This window comes from Mercenaria mercenaria, chromosome 9, assembly GCF_021730395.1.
Source record: "Mercenaria mercenaria strain notata chromosome 9, MADL_Memer_1, whole genome shotgun sequence".
In the NCBI taxonomy this organism is placed as follows: domain Eukaryota; kingdom Metazoa; phylum Mollusca; class Bivalvia; order Venerida; family Veneridae; genus Mercenaria; species Mercenaria mercenaria.
This window is the reverse complement of record NC_069369.1, coordinates 85,151,046-85,167,969: the sequence shown is the minus strand read 5'-3', so window position 1 is coordinate 85,167,969 and position 16,924 is coordinate 85,151,046. Positions and strand designations below refer to the sequence as shown.

General features: G+C 36.0%; 6 protein-coding genes across 6 annotated transcripts; all 6 read left to right on the top strand.

Moving 5' to 3' along the window:
- The first annotated feature begins 2,078 nt into the window (after positions 1-2,078).
- Positions 2,079-3,208, top strand: LOC128559357 (uncharacterized). The gene is made up of 2 exons (XM_053550685.1): positions 2,079-3,072; positions 3,201-3,208. The coding sequence occupies exons 1-2, from the start codon at positions 2,079-2,081 to the stop codon at positions 3,206-3,208; spliced, it is 1,002 nt and encodes a 333-aa protein (XP_053406660.1).
- Positions 3,209-3,228: 20 nt separating this feature from the next.
- Positions 3,229-6,358, top strand: LOC123538298 (uncharacterized). The gene is made up of 2 exons (XM_053550684.1): positions 3,229-5,744; positions 6,242-6,358. Exons 1-2 carry the CDS (start codon positions 3,675-3,677, stop codon positions 6,356-6,358), a joined length of 2,187 nt encoding a protein of 728 aa, XP_053406659.1. The 5' UTR covers positions 3,229-3,674.
- A 518-nt stretch (positions 6,359-6,876) lies between these two features.
- On the top strand, positions 6,877-7,560 carry LOC128559356 (uncharacterized). Its single transcript, XM_053550683.1, has one exon. It carries the CDS (start codon positions 6,877-6,879, stop codon positions 7,558-7,560), a length of 684 nt encoding a protein of 227 aa, XP_053406658.1.
- A 270-nt stretch (positions 7,561-7,830) lies between these two features.
- On the top strand, positions 7,831-8,666 carry LOC128559355 (uncharacterized). The gene is made up of 2 exons (XM_053550682.1): positions 7,831-8,551; positions 8,644-8,666. Exons 1-2 carry the CDS (start codon positions 7,831-7,833, stop codon positions 8,664-8,666), a joined length of 744 nt encoding a protein of 247 aa, XP_053406657.1.
- Positions 8,667-8,687: 21 nt separating this feature from the next.
- Positions 8,688-12,192, top strand: LOC128559354 (uncharacterized). Its single transcript, XM_053550681.1, has one exon. The coding sequence runs from the start codon at positions 8,767-8,769 to the stop codon at positions 12,190-12,192; it is 3,426 nt and encodes a 1,141-aa protein (XP_053406656.1). The 5' UTR covers positions 8,688-8,766.
- Positions 12,193-14,452: 2,260 nt separating this feature from the next.
- LOC128559353 (uncharacterized) lies at positions 14,453-15,997 on the top strand. The gene has a single exon (XM_053550680.1). The coding sequence runs from the start codon at positions 14,453-14,455 to the stop codon at positions 15,995-15,997; it is 1,545 nt and encodes a 514-aa protein (XP_053406655.1).
- The last annotated feature ends 927 nt before the right edge of the window (positions 15,998-16,924 follow it).

The window sequence follows — 16,924 nt, the reverse complement described above, 5'->3', positions numbered from 1 at the left end:
AAGTTTAAAAACATCTATGCACGTATTGGTATAAAAACATATTTGTACGTATAAAGTAATACGTTCGCACGTAATAGCTATTACGTGCGCACGTATTAGTTTATACGTGCGAAGATGTTTTTTATTCTAGTACGTGCGCACGTACTAGTATGTGCGCTGATGTTTTTTGTGCTTTTTTTTGTACTAGAACGTGCGAACGTATTAGTTATTACGCGCGCACGTATTAATATAAAAACATCTATGTCACCTCTGTGCCACCGTAGAGCAGACAACCCCATTCTCGAATTTTTTTGTGCCAATCTTTCCCCCAAAGCAACATTTTACTCAAGTAAATCTATATTTAGATTCTAATATTCTTGAAGTCAACTGATCATAAGAAGCGTCATTATTTCAAGAAAGGTGGCACACGAGTTAGGAAATTGTGTTTTTCCATCACTTTAAAGCAGATTTTTCGTGATAACAGAGCCGGTTCTAAAACTACAAAGCCGCTTTTCACGAACAGCATTTTCCTCCTTTCGATAACATCCATAAATGTGTCATTATTAACAAAACAAATACTCACCTACCTTGATATTTTATATCTTCATGCGCAACAACAGCACAGTATTTTAAGCGTATTCCCAGCGGGAATTGGACTGCTGTGCTGCTGCCTGCTGGACTCGTGGCGTGACCAGAAAGAAAGCTACGTCACAAACTTCTGACGTCATGCATGCACCATTCTGTGATAGTCAAAGCACTAACAAACTCCAAGTAAGGTTATAGATCATTTATAGACTTTCTAATGCAATTAAGTTTGCCGAAACGGAGCGGAGCGTAGTGAAGGCAAAACTTAATGCATTAGAATCTATAACTGACCTATAGTTAAAACGCCCCTTTTCATCAATCAGCGACATCTTCATCTCAAGTAAACTAAACCACACATGAACCCTTCTTTGAAATTTCCTTAAATCAGTAGGAAGATTTTTTTGATACTATCTATATGTTCGTGCCAGTTTCCGTCGTTTGAAAATACAACTCCAAGATGCTTGTGAGACGTCACCTCGTTAATTGGAACACCATGCATATACAAAGAAGGATGTGTGTCGCGAAAGGCGATTTTTGTTTGTTTATTACGATTAAAGACATTCATGGGAGCAGTCCTTTTATGTTCTGTTTATTGACACTGATGGGAGCAGGCAGCTCCCATTGGAGCATACAATGATATGTTTGTTATATAAACTCATTATTTCATGCTTTTCTTGCTTTTTGTCTGATATTCATGCATTTTTGGCGCCAAATAGTCTACTATTTAGGCCTTGCTATAACACAAATTGTCAGTTCTTATTCTGGATTAATTTTAGTTAATGCAACGATAAATGTGTTCTTATGGAAAATAAATAAAAAAATGGAATCTTAGTTTATTGTGTTCTATAAAACTATCTCGATGTGGTTGAGACTTAAAACAAAAAGTTTGATGGGAAATTTATTATAAAAGCACTAAGTCTCTGCTACATTGATTTGGCGCCGGAACCCGGGAAGGAAACATGGAAAAAAGTGAGTAAAACCTTTAAATAAACGATCTTTGGTGAAAGTGAAAAACAAAGTCATTTCGGTGTCAACTACATTCATAACATACGCTGGTAAATGAAATATAATTGTATCGAAATTTTCGTTTAGTGGTAAAAGAGTTCATACAATGTCGGGAGTTAAATATATGAAAGGTGTACGAACTAAGTTTTCAAATAAGTTGTTGAATGAAATTCAAAATGGCTTACGTTTACTGGATAGTGATATGAGTGACATATTACCAGAGGAATCCGTACAACTTCGGCATCGTGTAATGGAAACTAAACTCAACATTAATTCTTATAATGAGAAGCTATCTAGACAGTCTGAGAAATTAGCTCAGACTATCGAAGATCCTGAAGATGAATTTATATCAACAATGATTGAAGAAGATTCTAGTCTATTGGATAAAGCTTGTTCCGTGTATCATAAGCTTCAGCTTTTTGAGGACAGATTTAAACAACCTTGAAGAAACGCAAAATACAGCAGTAAAGGAGGAGCACGTTTCACCATTAACTTTGGTCACAGAGGAAATGAGAAAAATGTTTGCAGCCCAGATGGATTTACAGAAGGAGTTAGTCCAGAATAAGCAACTCAAAAAAGAAACAGTGAAATTGCCTAAGATTGACATACCGTCTTTCAATGGCAATAAGTTATATTGGATTGAATTCTGGGATTCTTTTGAGAGTGCCGTGCATAATAATGACCGACTTTCAGAAGTTGACAAATTCAATTATTTGAAAAGTAAACTTACTGGAGAAGCAAAGCATACAATAACTGGCCTTTCATTGTCCAATAAGAATTATGAAATTGCTATACAGACATTGCATAAAAGATTTGGCGATCGACAGGAGACAATAGACCTGCACTATAAGGCACTAATAGATATATTTCCAGTTAGAAATTCTGTGGAGAGTTTGCGACAGTTCATGGATAAAACAGAAAAACATCTTCGTTGTCTAGAAGTTCTCAACCAAGATACAAATCAAGAAGTTTTTGTTTCAATGCTCAGAAGAAAGCTACCAAATGACGTACTCCTTCAAATGGAAATTATGAAGGGAGTAGATAAAAAATGGTCTGTAATTACATTTCGTGAACTACTTCGACAATACATTGTAGCAAAAGAAAAGGCCGAAATTACAGATAAAGCAAAATCAAAATTTGAGAACAGAGATTCAGTTCGTCCGAATTCAAATCCGAGGTACAGCATGAAAGGGTTCTCAAAGCCTTCAATACATAGTGCCTCATCAAGTTCATTGATTACAAGTGAAAAGCAAGAAAAAACAAAAGTTATATCTGCGAAGTGTAGATATTGTGACAGAAATCATTGGAGTGATGAGTGCACGAAGTACCCAACAATTGAAGATAGAAAGAAACGTATCAAAGGCAGTTGTTACAGGTGTTTAAAGGAAGGACATATCTCCAGTCAGTGCAAATCATCAAAAACGTGTGTCTATTGTGGTCAAGTAGACGTGCACCATAGAAGTTTATGTGAAAAGAAATTTAAAGAAAAGAAAAATAAAGAAGGTGCAAATTTTTCTGGAGAACCTGAAATTCTATCGGAAAAGAGTGATACAGGAAACGTGCAGGAAGAAATAGGACTTCTTTCTTGCAATGAGTCTGTAATGATGCAAACAGCTAAATGCATCGTTAAGAATCCTGATGAAGACAAAAGTGAGGAAATTAGATTGATTCTTGACTCAGGCTCGCACAGAACATATATCACGAGGGATTTGGCCCGTCGTCTCAGACTAAAAGAAGAAGAAGAGCAGGAAATCCAATTGGTAACCTTTGGAAGCGAAAAAGAAAAATCGATAAAAACAAGATCAACAAGATTAAAAGTGAAACTCAAGAATGGAAAGTACATAACTTTGGTTGCAAATATAGTATCAAATATCACTGGAACAATTACCCGCAGACAAGTAAAACTAGATTCACCAAGACAGTTCTCTGGCTTAACAAAAAATCTAACACTGGCTGATACAATTCCAAACAAGAATGAATCAGTTTATCTCGATTTACTAGTAGGAAATGATTACTATTTAGATATTATACAAACAGAGAAGATAGAAATACAACCTGGACTTTATTTGCTGTCGTCCAGTCTCGGATGGATATTGTCGGGCAGAATGAAAACAAGTGATATTGCCGTAAACACAAATGATTCAGCTATGTTAATTCTTACGTACGGAGATAATATAACTGAAACCAAACTTTTTACAGATGTTGACGAAGTCATTCCAACAAAACCTAACTTGGAGGACTTTTGGAATATTGAGAGTCTTGGGATTACAGATACATATGACAAACCAGACGATCAGGCTGCTATGACACATTTCAGGGAAACTCTACAGTTTGAAAACGATAGATATCAGGTTACTTGGCCTTGGCGGGATGAGTTTCCAGATCTTCCAGAAAATCGGGGATTAGCAAAAGGGAGATTGAAATCACTCGTTTGTAAGCTAGCAAAACAACCTGAGCTCTTGAAAAGATATGACGATGTCATTAAAGATCAGCTAGAAAAAGGAATTATTGAGAAAGTTGATAGGGAGTTAAGTGACGGGTTAAGGCATTACATTCCACACCACGTTGTGATCAAACCTGAAAAAAGTACGACAAAGATGAGGATAGTGTATGATGCCTCTGCAAAGACACGAAAAGAATATAAAAGTCTGAATGAATGTTTATATAGAGGCCCAGTCTTATTACACGACCTGTGTGGCATTCTAATGAGATTTAGATTGCATAAGATTGGCCTTGTGTCAGACATAGAAAAGGCATTTTTACAAGTAGGACTACAAAAGTCTGAGAGGGATGTGACACGATTTCTTTGGGTAAAGGATTTGGAAAATCCTGTTGTGGTAGAAAACAAGATAGAGGAATACAGATTTTGTCGCGTTCCTTTTGGAATCATTTCCAGCCCTTTTTTACTGGGAGCTACTATTGAAAGTCATCTGGATAAACAAAATTCGGAGTTGGCAAAACAGCTGAAACAAAACATATACATGGATAATGTGATCACTGGAGTGAATTCTGTAACCGAAGCAGTGGAGTTGTATGAAACAGCCAAGTCAATGTTTACAGAAATGAGTATGAACTTGCGTGAATGGATGACGAACAATGAAGAAATTCAATCGATAATACCAGATGATGATAAATCAGCAGGCGGTATTGTGAAAGTATTAGGTCATTTGTGGAATGCCGAAAATGATTCCATACAACTGAAAGATCCCAAATTATTGAAAGATGTCAAAGTGACAAAGAGAAATATTCTGAAGCAACTTGCATCTGTGTTTGATCCTTTAGGATTATGTTCTCCACTTTCTTTACGTGGAAAGATATTGCTGCAACAAATATGGAGCAAGGGCTATGACTGGGACGATTTATTAGAGAAGAAAGATTCCGATGCATGGGTGGAAATAAGAAGCGACTTGGAACAAATTGAAAGTGTTAGGTTTCAAAGAAATATTTGTATGACAAATGATGTGAATAATGTTGAATATTCATTAGCTTGCTTCTGCGATGCTTCAGGCAAAGCATACGCTGCATCGATATACTTAGTACAAGTGAAAGAAGACGAGTACAAATCAGATCTTATATTTTCAAAGAGCAGACTGACACCAATAAAAGGAATGACAATACCAAGGCTCGAACTGATGGCAGTTTTAATAGGAGCTAGATGTCTTAACTTCGTAGAAAAGGAATTGAAGTTGCAGTGTAAAAATGTCGTTCTGCTGACAGATTCTAAGTGTGTTCTCCAGTGGTTATCATCGGACAAATTACTACCAGTGTTTGTGAAAAACCGTTTGAAAGAGATCAAAAGTTATGGCAATATAACATATCGCTATGTGAATACAACGGAAAATCCTGCAGATATAGCAAGTCGCGGAAGTACACTGGTCAAATTGTTAGAAAATAGGATATGGTGGCATGGGCCACAAATGCTAAGGCACAGCATTTTGGATTTATTGAACGGGAAACCAGTAAGTAAATCTGAACAAGACACTGCTATAGAAGATGCTGAAGTTGAAAACAAAGGCGAAAATATTGACACGGAGATGCACTCAGATAAACAGCCAATGAATGAATCTGAACACAGTGATGTATTAGGTGTTAAACAAAACAATACTATGGATTCAGAAGGGAGCTGTCTCTCGACAGACAGCTCCGACGTAGAAAATGCCCCATTTGGAATAAATGTAAGGAGGTATCTTCTTCTCTACAAAAATAAAACCGGTCTAAATATGTTATGCTCCTTACATTATGTAATTAGCTGATTATGTAAATATGTAATTTGCTCCATAGAATTTGGCGGGAATTAATTCACTTTTATATTACTCCGAATCATGTAATTTATGATTTTTCCATGATATTCATGACTTATAGATTTGGCGGGAAAAATTGATATATAAAGAGAATGTAATGTCTCAGTGCTGACATGAAATTCGATATAACAATTAGTTGATAGATGTTAAAATTACAGTGAAAAATAAATTGGATTTAAAAGTGTCTTTCTTGTTTTCAATGTAGTAAAAGTTTAAAAAGGAAAAAAAAGGGAAAGTTTAAAAATCTACTACATTGAAAATGGCGCCGGAACCCGGGAATCGAGAGTCAAAAATTGCTGTTCGATAAAAATTCTTTAAAAGAAAGTTCTCTGTAAGATGAAAAAATAAAATCTTGCAGTTGACTTAAACAGATTCTCGATTCATACAAGAAGGAGTTATGTGTTTGGTGTCCTGAAATTTGTGTGAAAATAAAAGCAGAAATTAAAGTGACGAGGCATTTAGTGTATAGTGTCTCTCATAACAAGTGATAAAAGTAATAAAGTCAAAATGTGGAATAAATTCAAGGTAAATTTATATATATAGTGAAACCAAATATATTGAAAAAAAAGGGGGTGAAATTGTGTTAACATTGAAATTATAATTGTAAAGTCAAAATGGGTGAATTATCATATTTGAAAGGCGTGCGCACACGTTATTTCAATTATATTGAGAAAGAGTTACAAACTGGAAATATGTTGTTAGACACGGAAATAGAGAGCATGAATCCAGAGGAGTGCAAAGAATTTGAACATACTGTGAATGAAACTAGACTTAAGATTAATAATTATATCGATAAGCTTAATGTTCAGTCAGAAAAAGTTGCTAGCGTTATTGGTGATTCCGATAGTGAATTCATTCAAACATTGCTAGAAAATGATTCGATATTGCTTGACAGGGCTTGGAGTATGGTCTATAAACTGGAACATAAACAGACCGATCTAAAACGGAAGATAAAGAGGATATCGTTAAGGATGTGTCAGACGAAGAGGGTTCAGCTGTGAAAAAAATGTGTGAAGTTCAGATGAAATTACAAACAGCGTTCTTCGAACAACAACAAGAACGAGCAGAAGCGCAAATGAAAATGCAACAGAGCTTCTTTGACAAACAGCATAGCCTGAAAGTTAAAAGTGAGAATACAGTCAAGTTACCTAAGTTAGACATGATTTCCTTTAACGGAGATAAACTCAAATGGACTGAATTCTGGGACTCATTCTCCAGTGCTGTACATGAAAACGACAAGCTGTCATCAGTTGACAAGTTCAACTATCTAAAGGGAAAGCTCTATGGTGAAGCCCGAAGTGCTATCGCTGGATTGGTTATGTCGAATGAAAACTACAACATTGCTATCCAAATTCTCAAGGAAAGATTTGGAGATCAGCAAGACATTATAGATTTGCATTATAAGGGACTGGTGAATGTTGCGTCCCCTAGGGATACGACTGAAAGTTTGCGACTTTTCTACGACAAAATACAAAAACACTTGAGAAGTTTGGTGGTTATGCATGAGAATTTGGAGCAACAAGTTTTCGTGTCAATCATTCGGAGCAAACTGCCAAGTGAAGTTCTTATGCATCTTGAAATACAGAAAGGCTCAGACAACAAGTGGACATTAACTAAGCTTTGTGAATTGCTCCGACAGTATATTGTGTCAAAAGAAAAGTCGGACAAACCCAAACCCAGTCAACGCTAATTTTATACCTAGTCGAAGAGTGAGACCACAATTTCAGAAATCAACAAATACCTTTAAAGGCATCAAGGGACCCAAACAGCAAATACCACTGCTGGAGCTTTGACTGCATATGAAAAGAAAGAATCTACTTCTCCCCAACAACATCAGAAGAAAACCTGTAGATTCTGTAGTAAGAATCATTGGAGTGACGAATGTCCACGGTACAAGACAATCGACGAAAGAAAAGCAAAAATCAAGGGATGTTGCTACAAATGCTTAAAAGAAGGACACATGTCTCCTGACTGTAAAAGCAAACGAATGTGTGTCCATTGCAATAAATCAGATGTACATCACAGAAGTTTGTGCCCAGTGAAATTTAGAAAGGCACCTATTCATGAAAGTGTTAATTTATTAGAAGAAGGAGCATGCGCGTCTGAAGAAAGTGTAGAAACAAGAGAAATTCCCATTAATTCAACAGATGGTGGTGTTTGTAATGAAAGTGCATTATTATCATCCAATGAAATAGTGATGATGCAAACATCGCGCACTGAAATTTGGGACACAGAAGGTCTTAATAAAGAAAATGTAAGAATTCTTTTAGATTCCGGATCGCAAAGAACGTACATTACAGAGCGACTGGCAACATCCCTGAATCTAAAGAGGACAAATGAACAAGAGATTCATCTGGTTACGTTTGGTAGCGACAAATCGAAGGTGATAAAGACAATGTCTACAAAGTTAAATGTTCGGTTGAAGGATGGACACGATTACACAATAACAGCAAATATAGTTCCAACAATTACAGGAAGCATTCAAAGGAAACCAGTACGTATATCGGATAGAGACAACTTCAGGTCGTTGATAAAGAACCTTAGTCTAGCGGACGATATACCTACTGAAGAATACACAGACTCAATTGAATTATTGTTGGGAAATGATTATTACCTGGATATAGTATTAGGACATAAAATAGAGATTCAGCCAGGACTTTATCTCTTGTCGTCAAAACTAGGTTGGATTCTTTCTGGAAGAACAAATGAGATAGATGATAATGTGAGTGATACAAACTTGTTAATATTATCATATGGCATATACATTACAAAGACGCAAGTGTTTACGAACGTTGACAAATGTGTTCCAAAAACACCTGACATCGAGGACTTTTGGAACATAGAAACAATAGGATTAAAAGATACCACCAACGTAAGATCTGAAGATGATCAAGCGATGGAAGACTTCAAGGAAAACCTTGTGTTCAAGGATAATAGATACCATGTTACATGGCCTTGGAAAATCGACCGTCAAGAAGTTCCGGAAAATCGTCCTCTTGCCTTTGGACGATTAAAGTCATTAGTATCGAGGTTCAAAGATAAACCAGATGTGTTGCAGAAGTATGATTCTGTTATACAAGATCAACTTGAAAAGGGAATCATAGAAAAAGTTCCGACCTCTAAAAAGAATGGCCTGACCCATTATTTACCTCATCATGCAGTGATCAAACCTGGCAAGTCAACAACAAAGTTGAGAATAGTGTATGACGCATCAGCAAAAACAAAGATTGAGAATAGCAGTTTGAACGACTGTCTCTACAGAGGACCCGTGCTGCTAAACGATCTGTGTGGAATTCTTTTAAGATTTCGAGTACATACGATCGGTATTGTGTCAGACATAGAAAAAGCTTTCCTCCAAATCAGCTTACAGAAAGATCAAAGAGATGTCACGCGATTCTTATGGCTAAAGGATTTAGAAAACCCAGAAGTAACACAAAATCAAATACAAGTTTACCGCTTCTGTCGCGTGCCCTTTGGAGTTGTGTCAAGCCCATTCTTATTAGGAGCAACAATTGATTATCACTTGGACAGTTACAACAATGATGTCGCTAAACAACTGAAACAGGATATTTATATGGACAATGTTGTAACGGGAACAGACACCATTGAAGCTGCGAAAGATTTGTATACTATGTCCAAAGGAATTTTCGAAGATGCAAGCATGAACCTTCGTGAGTGGGCATCTAATAATAGAGAACTGGAAGAAACTTTTTCAGATGAAGACAGAGCGAAAGAAAATGTGATGAAAGTGTTAGGTCTCGAATGGAACAGAGAAACAGATACATTGGCGATACAAAAAGTGCATTTATCAAGTGCTCAAAGTGTTACAAAACGTTTTATTCTGAGCAAAATTGCATCTGTGTTTGACCCTCTAGGTATATTTGCACCTGTTACGCTTAGAGGAAAACTAATCATTCAAACTCTGTGGAAGAAAAAGATTGGATGGGACCAAAATGTTGACGGTCAAGATCTCATTATGTGGCACGAAATACAAAGAGATCTTAGCAAAATCAGTGGACATGAAATACCACGATGTATTGTAAGTGGAGGTGATAACAGGAATATTCTTTTGTGTTTCTGTGATGCTTCTACCAAAGCATATGCCACAATTGTGTATATGATGCAAAAAGGTGACTTGGAGCAACACATAGAACTGATGTTTTCAAAGGCTCGACTTGCTCCAACTACTAACATTAGTATTCCACGACTTGAACTAATGGCTGTACTGATAGGAGTACGATGTTTAACCTTTGTACAAGATCAAATGAAAATGCAAATTGATGAAGTTCATCTGTTCACAGATTCTCAGTGTGCATTAAAATGGATTATGTCAACAAAACAGCTTCCAGTGTTTGTTAAAAATAGGGTCAAAGAAATAAAGGAACACAAGAATATCATCTTCCATTATGTGAAGTCTAATGACAATCCTGCTGATATAGCCAGTCGAGGTTGTTCAACAGAAGATCTTGTGAAAAGTTATTCATGGTGGCATGGTCCCGAGTGGCTTTTGCATGACATTTCCAAATGGCCAGTATTAGACCAGTTGTCTAATACTGAAGATGATGAGACTAACAAACCAAAGACCATCGAAAACGATGAGAAAGAAAACAACATCAGTGAAAATTTGAGTTTTTCAGCGTTTGGAGCAATTAACGACTATTTTCCAACATCTGTCCCATTTGGGATAAATCCAATGAAATATTCTTCAGTGACGAAATTGTTACGTGTCACAGCATATGTGAGAAGATTCATAGGTAAAATGAAAAAAGAAAAATACAGTTCACAAAGTCTCACTTCAAAAGAAATTCAAGAAGCTGAAGATATGTGGATTAAACACGTGCAACATACGAATTTTTCTGAAGTGTATGAAGCCCTCATCGGAAAGAAAAAATGCAATCTGCAATTGCAACTTGGTGTGTTCATCGATAAGAATGGTCTTTTAAGATGTAAAGGCCGTTTAGAGAATGCCAGTTTAACGGAGTCTGCAAGAAATCCGTTACTACTACCACGCGATGACTCTTTCACAGTGTTAATCGTAGAAAGAGAACATAAACGTTTGTTTCATTCAGGTGTCTCTCAAACTCTAAGTCAACTTAGACATCGTTATTGGATCCCTAGTGGAAGGGCTACAGTGCGGAAAGTTCTTCGTCAGTGTTTAGTGTGTCGTCGAGTTGAAGGAGGGGCGTACAAAATGCCTCCTATGGCTCCTTTACCTCGTTCAAGAGTTACCGAATCCACACCATTCAGTCATATTGGATTGGACTATCTTGGACCATTATATATAAAGGACAATCAAACCACGGAAAAAGTATGGGTGTGTCTATACACGTGCATGGTGACACGTGCAGTTCACCTTGAAATGGTAAAAAATATGTCAACAGAGGCATTCTTAAACAGTTTTCGGAGATTCATAGCTTGCAGAGGAAAACCACGCGAAGTCATCAGTGATAATGCTTTACATTTCAAATTGGCTAAACATACAATTGAGTTTGTATGGAGCTCAGTTTTGAAAAGTGAGGATGTGCAGAACTATTGTTCAAGTGAGGGTATTAGTTGGAGGTTTATTGTGGAAATCGCACCCTGGATGGGTGGTTTCTATGAGAGACTAGTTGGAATAACAAAACGATCTCTACGCAAATCTATCAGAAGAAAGCTTCTAAGCAGCGATCAACTTATTACTGTAATAAAAGAAGTTGAAGCAATTGTAAACTGTCGTCCATTAGTGTATGTTGGCGAAGATATAAATTCTAATATCACACTGACACCTTCTCACTTCACGTGTTTGAACCCAAATATTGGGATTCCCGAGTGTGAAATATCTTCTGAGGACCCGGATTTTAAAGTAATAGAGAGCTCAGCTGATAAGTTGTTAGCAATATGGAAAAGCGGACAAAAACTTTTGGATACCTTCTGGAAAATTTGGAAAGAAGAATATTTGTGTAGTCTAAGGGAAAGAACACAAACAAATCTGAAGCAGGGAAAGCCCAAAGTAACGTTCAATCCAAGAGTAGGTGATGTAGTACTAATCAAAGATAACACAACTAGAGGTAGTTGGAGACTAGGAAAAGTCATCAAACTATCAGTAAGCTCTGATGGATTTGTTCGTTCGGCAGAAGTAAAAACTGCATCAAAAAAGTTGCTTAAAAGACCTTTAAGTTTATTATACCCGATTGAAACTTCAAAACTCCTTATCCCAGACACTAAGTCTATAAAACCAATAGAAAAAGAAGAAACTAGTATACGCACTGAGAGAAAAGCCGCAAAACACGCGAAACAACGTTTGAAAAACTGCTTCAATGATAAACTGTCAATAGATGTTTAAAACAATCGATTTGTGTTGTGGTTGGAAATCCGCATACGCGTGCATAAACCATTAAATTATAAATGAAAATACAGTACGAATAATTTGTGAACGAATCAACACTGAATTATCACGTGGTTTTTAGGCGCGAATAATTTGGAGCAAAGATTTAATAAAGGTGTAATTTGGAGCAATACAGCGGTAGTAAATACATGCCGCAAAAATCCGTGCTTTCCGTGCGACTCACCATGTGCGACATAATTGAATATATATTCATTCATGTAGGTTCTCGATTGCCGGTAGTGAAGACAAAACTATTAGAATTAAATTTAATTGTGAAATAATATTATAACTATAATAACAGGATAATAATGAATATGGATTTTAAGAGACACGCTTGTGACTTTTGCAACAAAGATTATAAGCAGAAGAGAAACTTGGTACGACATGTTATGGAAAAACACCATAATTCTTTAGGGAGCTTCCAATGCCCTATAGAAGGTTGTAGCGGAAAAAAGTATAAGGAGGGATTACTTGAAACAACACCTAATAAGAATTCATGGAATGGACAAAGAAAGTGCACGAAATAACTGTTATCTGTCAAAACGAACTGGAAATACTGGACTCTTCGCAAAGAAAAACATTGACAAAGATGGTACCGATGAAGGGGATTTGTTTCAAAGACATATTAAAATCAATGTTGCGAAGCCTTACAGTGATGTGGAGGATATAAGCAGTGATGATCTCGTTGTTGATGAAAGTGATAACGATTTAACTGCATTAAAAGACATAACAGAAGAAGAATTACAAGATACTTTAAATTCTGATGATGAAAATAATAATTCAGAGAGAAAAGTGATTATTTCTGATGATGGAAATAATAATTCAGAAAGAAAAGTGATGATTGTGGATTTTGAAACTAGTATGCAAAGCATAATTGATGACGATGAGATACCCTTTGATCAAGAAGAAATTGTTTGTAGTTCAAATGAAGATGAAACTGAGAAAGAAAATTCTCACATTGAAGAAAATGGCGATATATCCTCCAGTGAACAATTTTCTGATATATCTGATGACGTGGAAGATTGCGTGCATAGTGAAGAAAAGGTGAATAGTGAAAGTGCTCTGAGTGAAGATTGTATGTGTATTGCAGAAAAGATGAGTAGTGAAAACAGTGACGAGTTCTGTGAAATCAATGAAGAAAATTTGTCATGTGAAAATTATGTTTTAATTGTTGATGATGTCTCTAGTGCAGATAGTGATGAAAGTAAAAATAAAGTGAAGAAAATGGCGATATATCCTCCAGTGAACAATTTTCTGATATATCTGATGACGTGGAAAGTTTAGGTGATAAGATTAGAGGAGTTGATGATTTAAGTATGGAAAGTGACGATGTAGATATTGAGATAGTTGAGATTTCTGATGACGATCATGGACAAGAATTAGAAACACGCACGCTGCGCACGGAAGTTGAGATATGGTCCAGGACAGGATATCGCTACACCTCATTTAGAGGAGATGAACCTGTGTTCTCTAGTGTTGTATATGAGGACGATTACCATTGTTATACAATGAGAAATTAAGATATAATGTGTTGACAAACTGATTTTGATTTTCCTCAAATTTGCAAAAACAAAATATGTTACTTTTTGTTATTCTTTGTCAAAGACATGTTTTACTAAAAACCTGGAGATAGTAGATCTATCTTTTGTATATTATATGTAACACATACTCTTTCTTGCTTTGAAAAGTTTTTGTTCGTAGAGTGTACGATCATTTATTGAAGAATACTGATTTAATTTTTTGTCGGCCGGAGTGTCGTGAATTACACGATGTTTGCTTTTTATACAAAAATAAAACCGGTCTAAATATGTTATGCTCCTTACATTATGTAATTAGCTGATTATGTAAATATGTAATTTGCTCCATAGAATTTGGCGGGAATTAATTCACTTTTATATTACTCCGAATCATGTAATTTATGATTTTTCCATGATATTCATGACTTATAGATTTGGCGGGAAAAATTGATATATAAAGAGAATGTAATGTCTCAGTGCTGACATGAAATTCGATATAACAATTAGTTGATAGATGTTAAAATTACAGTGAAAAATAAATTGGATTTAAAAGTGTCTTTCTTGTTTTCAATGTAGTAAAAGTTTAAAAAGGAAAAAAAAGGGAAAGTTTAAAAATCTACTACATTGAAATTGTTACATTGTTTTCATCTTCTTCTAGACTGCTTAGAGTCACGGCATGGTGTATTCGATTTACAGAAAAAATGAAAGGTCATATTTATGAAAGTCATAGTTTATCTAGTGAAGAACTTAGAGAAGCTGAACTTTTGTGGCTGTATCATATTCAGAGGAAACATTACAAAGAAGTCCATCAATCAATAGTAGACAAAAAGCCAAATAATTTGGCAAGGCAGTTTGACATTTTCATTGATGAAAGTGGATTATTAAGATGCGGAGGACGTCTTGAACACGCTACCTTTTCTGAGGCAGCGAGACACCCAATATTGCTCCCAAGAAAAGAGAAATTAACCCACCTCTTAATTGACAGTGTGCACAGACAATTGTTACACACAGGTGTTTCTCAAACATTAAGTGAACTAAGACATAGATTCTGGATTCCAAAAGGCAGAGCAACGGTGTCTACAGTCCTTAAGTCTTGTCAGATATGCAAACGTGTTGACTGTCGTCCATACAAATTACCACCAATGGCATCTTTACCAAAATCACGTGTATCAGAATCTATTCCATTCTCCAATGTTGGATTAGATTATCTAGGGCCATTGTATGTGAAAGAAGGAAATAACTCAAAAAAGATATGGGTTTGTCTGTTCACTTGTTTGACAACACGAGCCGTCCATCTAGAGGTAGTTTCCGATATGACTGCTGGTGCATTTCTTTTGTGTCTTCGGAGATTCATAGCAACAAGAGGAACTCCAAAGGAAATTATTAGCGATAACGCTAAACAGTTCAAGTTGTCTAGTGATACAATCAAATTAATTTGGGGAAATATGTTACAAGAGGATGATGTTCAATGTTATGTGTCGGGGCAAGATATAAAATGGACATTTATTGTCGAATTAGCACCATGGATGGGTGGTTTTTATGAAAGATTAGTCGGAATTGTCAAGCAAGCATTACGAAAATCTCTCGGCAGAAAGCTATTGATAATGGATCAAATGAACACTGTGATAAAGGAAGTGGAGTCTGTAATTAACAGGAGACCATTGGTATATGTTGGCGAAGATATTAAGTCTTCAATTGCTCTGACACCGTGCCACTTTTTGAGTTTAAATCCAAAAACTGGAATCCCGGAGCTCGACTATGATACAAAGGATCCCGAATTTAAACCATATGAAAGCACTGCTGAAAAATTATTGCAAATTTGGAAAAAAGGGGAACAACTTTTGAATAGATTTTGGGTATTATGGCGAGATGAGTATTTGCTTAGTTTACGAGAACGATCACAAAACAAAATCAAATCATCAAGAATCCAGTCTCATGAAACACCAAGTGTAGGAGATGTAGTTATAGTAAAGGATAACTTACCTCGTGGTCAGTGGAAACTTGGGAAAGTGATAAAGCTCCATACAAGCCGAGACGGTCAAATTAGATCTGCTCAGTTAAAGGTATCGAACGGACAAATTCTGAGAAGACCGCTTAATTTGCTCTATCCGATAGAGATATCAGGCAGTGACACAATGTTACAAAATAGTGTAAATCATGATAAAATTGTTACAAATGATGCTAGAGAAGAAAGGCCTAAACGAAGAGCTGCAGAAAAAGCGAAAGAACTTTTAAGAAGAATTTAAATTCGTGGCGGTAGGATCGCTAAAACGCGAAAAAATGATATAAATGTGAAAATGGATTTACAATAATGTAACAGTGCTGTGATTAGTTTATACATGAATAAATACTGAGATTTTGTAAATAATTTAGTGATAACAAGTTGAATGTACATAAGTTATTTCGAGTACAGATGGGAGCAAGTGTTATAGTAATCATAAGCGTTAAATCACGTGGTCGGTGGGAGCAAAGTATAATGAAAAATTAATGGCGCACAGTTTGCACGTGAAAAACGAGGAAAGCATTTATTTTGTGTTGGATATATCCCATGTGTTCTATTCATTCATTTATAGCTTATTTTTCACCGTGAGCGGACGTACTTTAAAGACACAGCAATGTTTTCTTGCGATACTTGTGAAAAAACGTTCACGCAGAAAAGAAATCTGAAACGCCATATTTCAGAGGCACATTTATTTCCAAAACATTGGTGCTGTACTATAAAGGATTGTAGTGCAAAATTCCTGCGGCGCTATACTCTTGTTAATCACTTGGTGAAGATGCATCAACTATCAAAGTTACAGGCTTTGCAAACAGCGCTTACGTGTGACTCAACATTGCCAGACAATGGTGGATATGAAGATATCAGCGATGACGACGATACGCTTATTCAGATCATTGCAGAAATCGATGATAACTCGTCAAAATCACAAACCGATCAAGAGCAGCAAGCAATACAGAGTTTTGACATGGAGTTGCTTGGAGAAGATCAAAATATGAGTGAAGATTTAAGTGATGATTGGGAAGTTATATCAGAAATTGAAATTGGAGATGCCAATACAAGTACAGAAGTGAATTTAGAAAATGAAGATGGAATTGTAGATGAAAATAATAATGTTAATCCAGATTTTGGAAATATTGGTACTGAATGCTCAAATCTTAATTACAATTATTCT

Excerpts from the sequence above, each read along its gene's own strand:
- LOC123538298 (XM_053550684.1), top strand. The coding sequence starts at position 3,675 with ATGAAAACAAGTGATATTGCCGTAAACACAAATGATTCAGCTATGTTA. Across the intron at positions 5,745-6,241 it reads ATGCCCCATTTGGAATAAAT|ATTCTCGATTCATACAAGAA; the intron begins GTAAGGAGGTAT and ends TGACTTAAACAG.
- LOC128559357 (XM_053550685.1), top strand. The coding sequence starts at position 2,079 with ATGAGAAAAATGTTTGCAGCCCAGATGGATTTACAGAAGGAGTTAGTC.
- LOC128559353 (XM_053550680.1), top strand. The coding sequence starts at position 14,453 with ATGAAAGGTCATATTTATGAAAGTCATAGTTTATCTAGTGAAGAACTT.
- LOC128559356 (XM_053550683.1), top strand. The coding sequence starts at position 6,877 with ATGTGTGAAGTTCAGATGAAATTACAAACAGCGTTCTTCGAACAACAA.
- LOC128559354 (XM_053550681.1), top strand. The coding sequence starts at position 8,767 with ATGGAAGACTTCAAGGAAAACCTTGTGTTCAAGGATAATAGATACCAT.
- LOC128559355 (XM_053550682.1), top strand. The coding sequence starts at position 7,831 with ATGTCTCCTGACTGTAAAAGCAAACGAATGTGTGTCCATTGCAATAAA. Across the intron at positions 8,552-8,643 it reads TCTCTTGTCGTCAAAACTAG|ACGCAAGTGTTTACGAACGT; the intron begins GTTGGATTCTTT and ends TACATTACAAAG.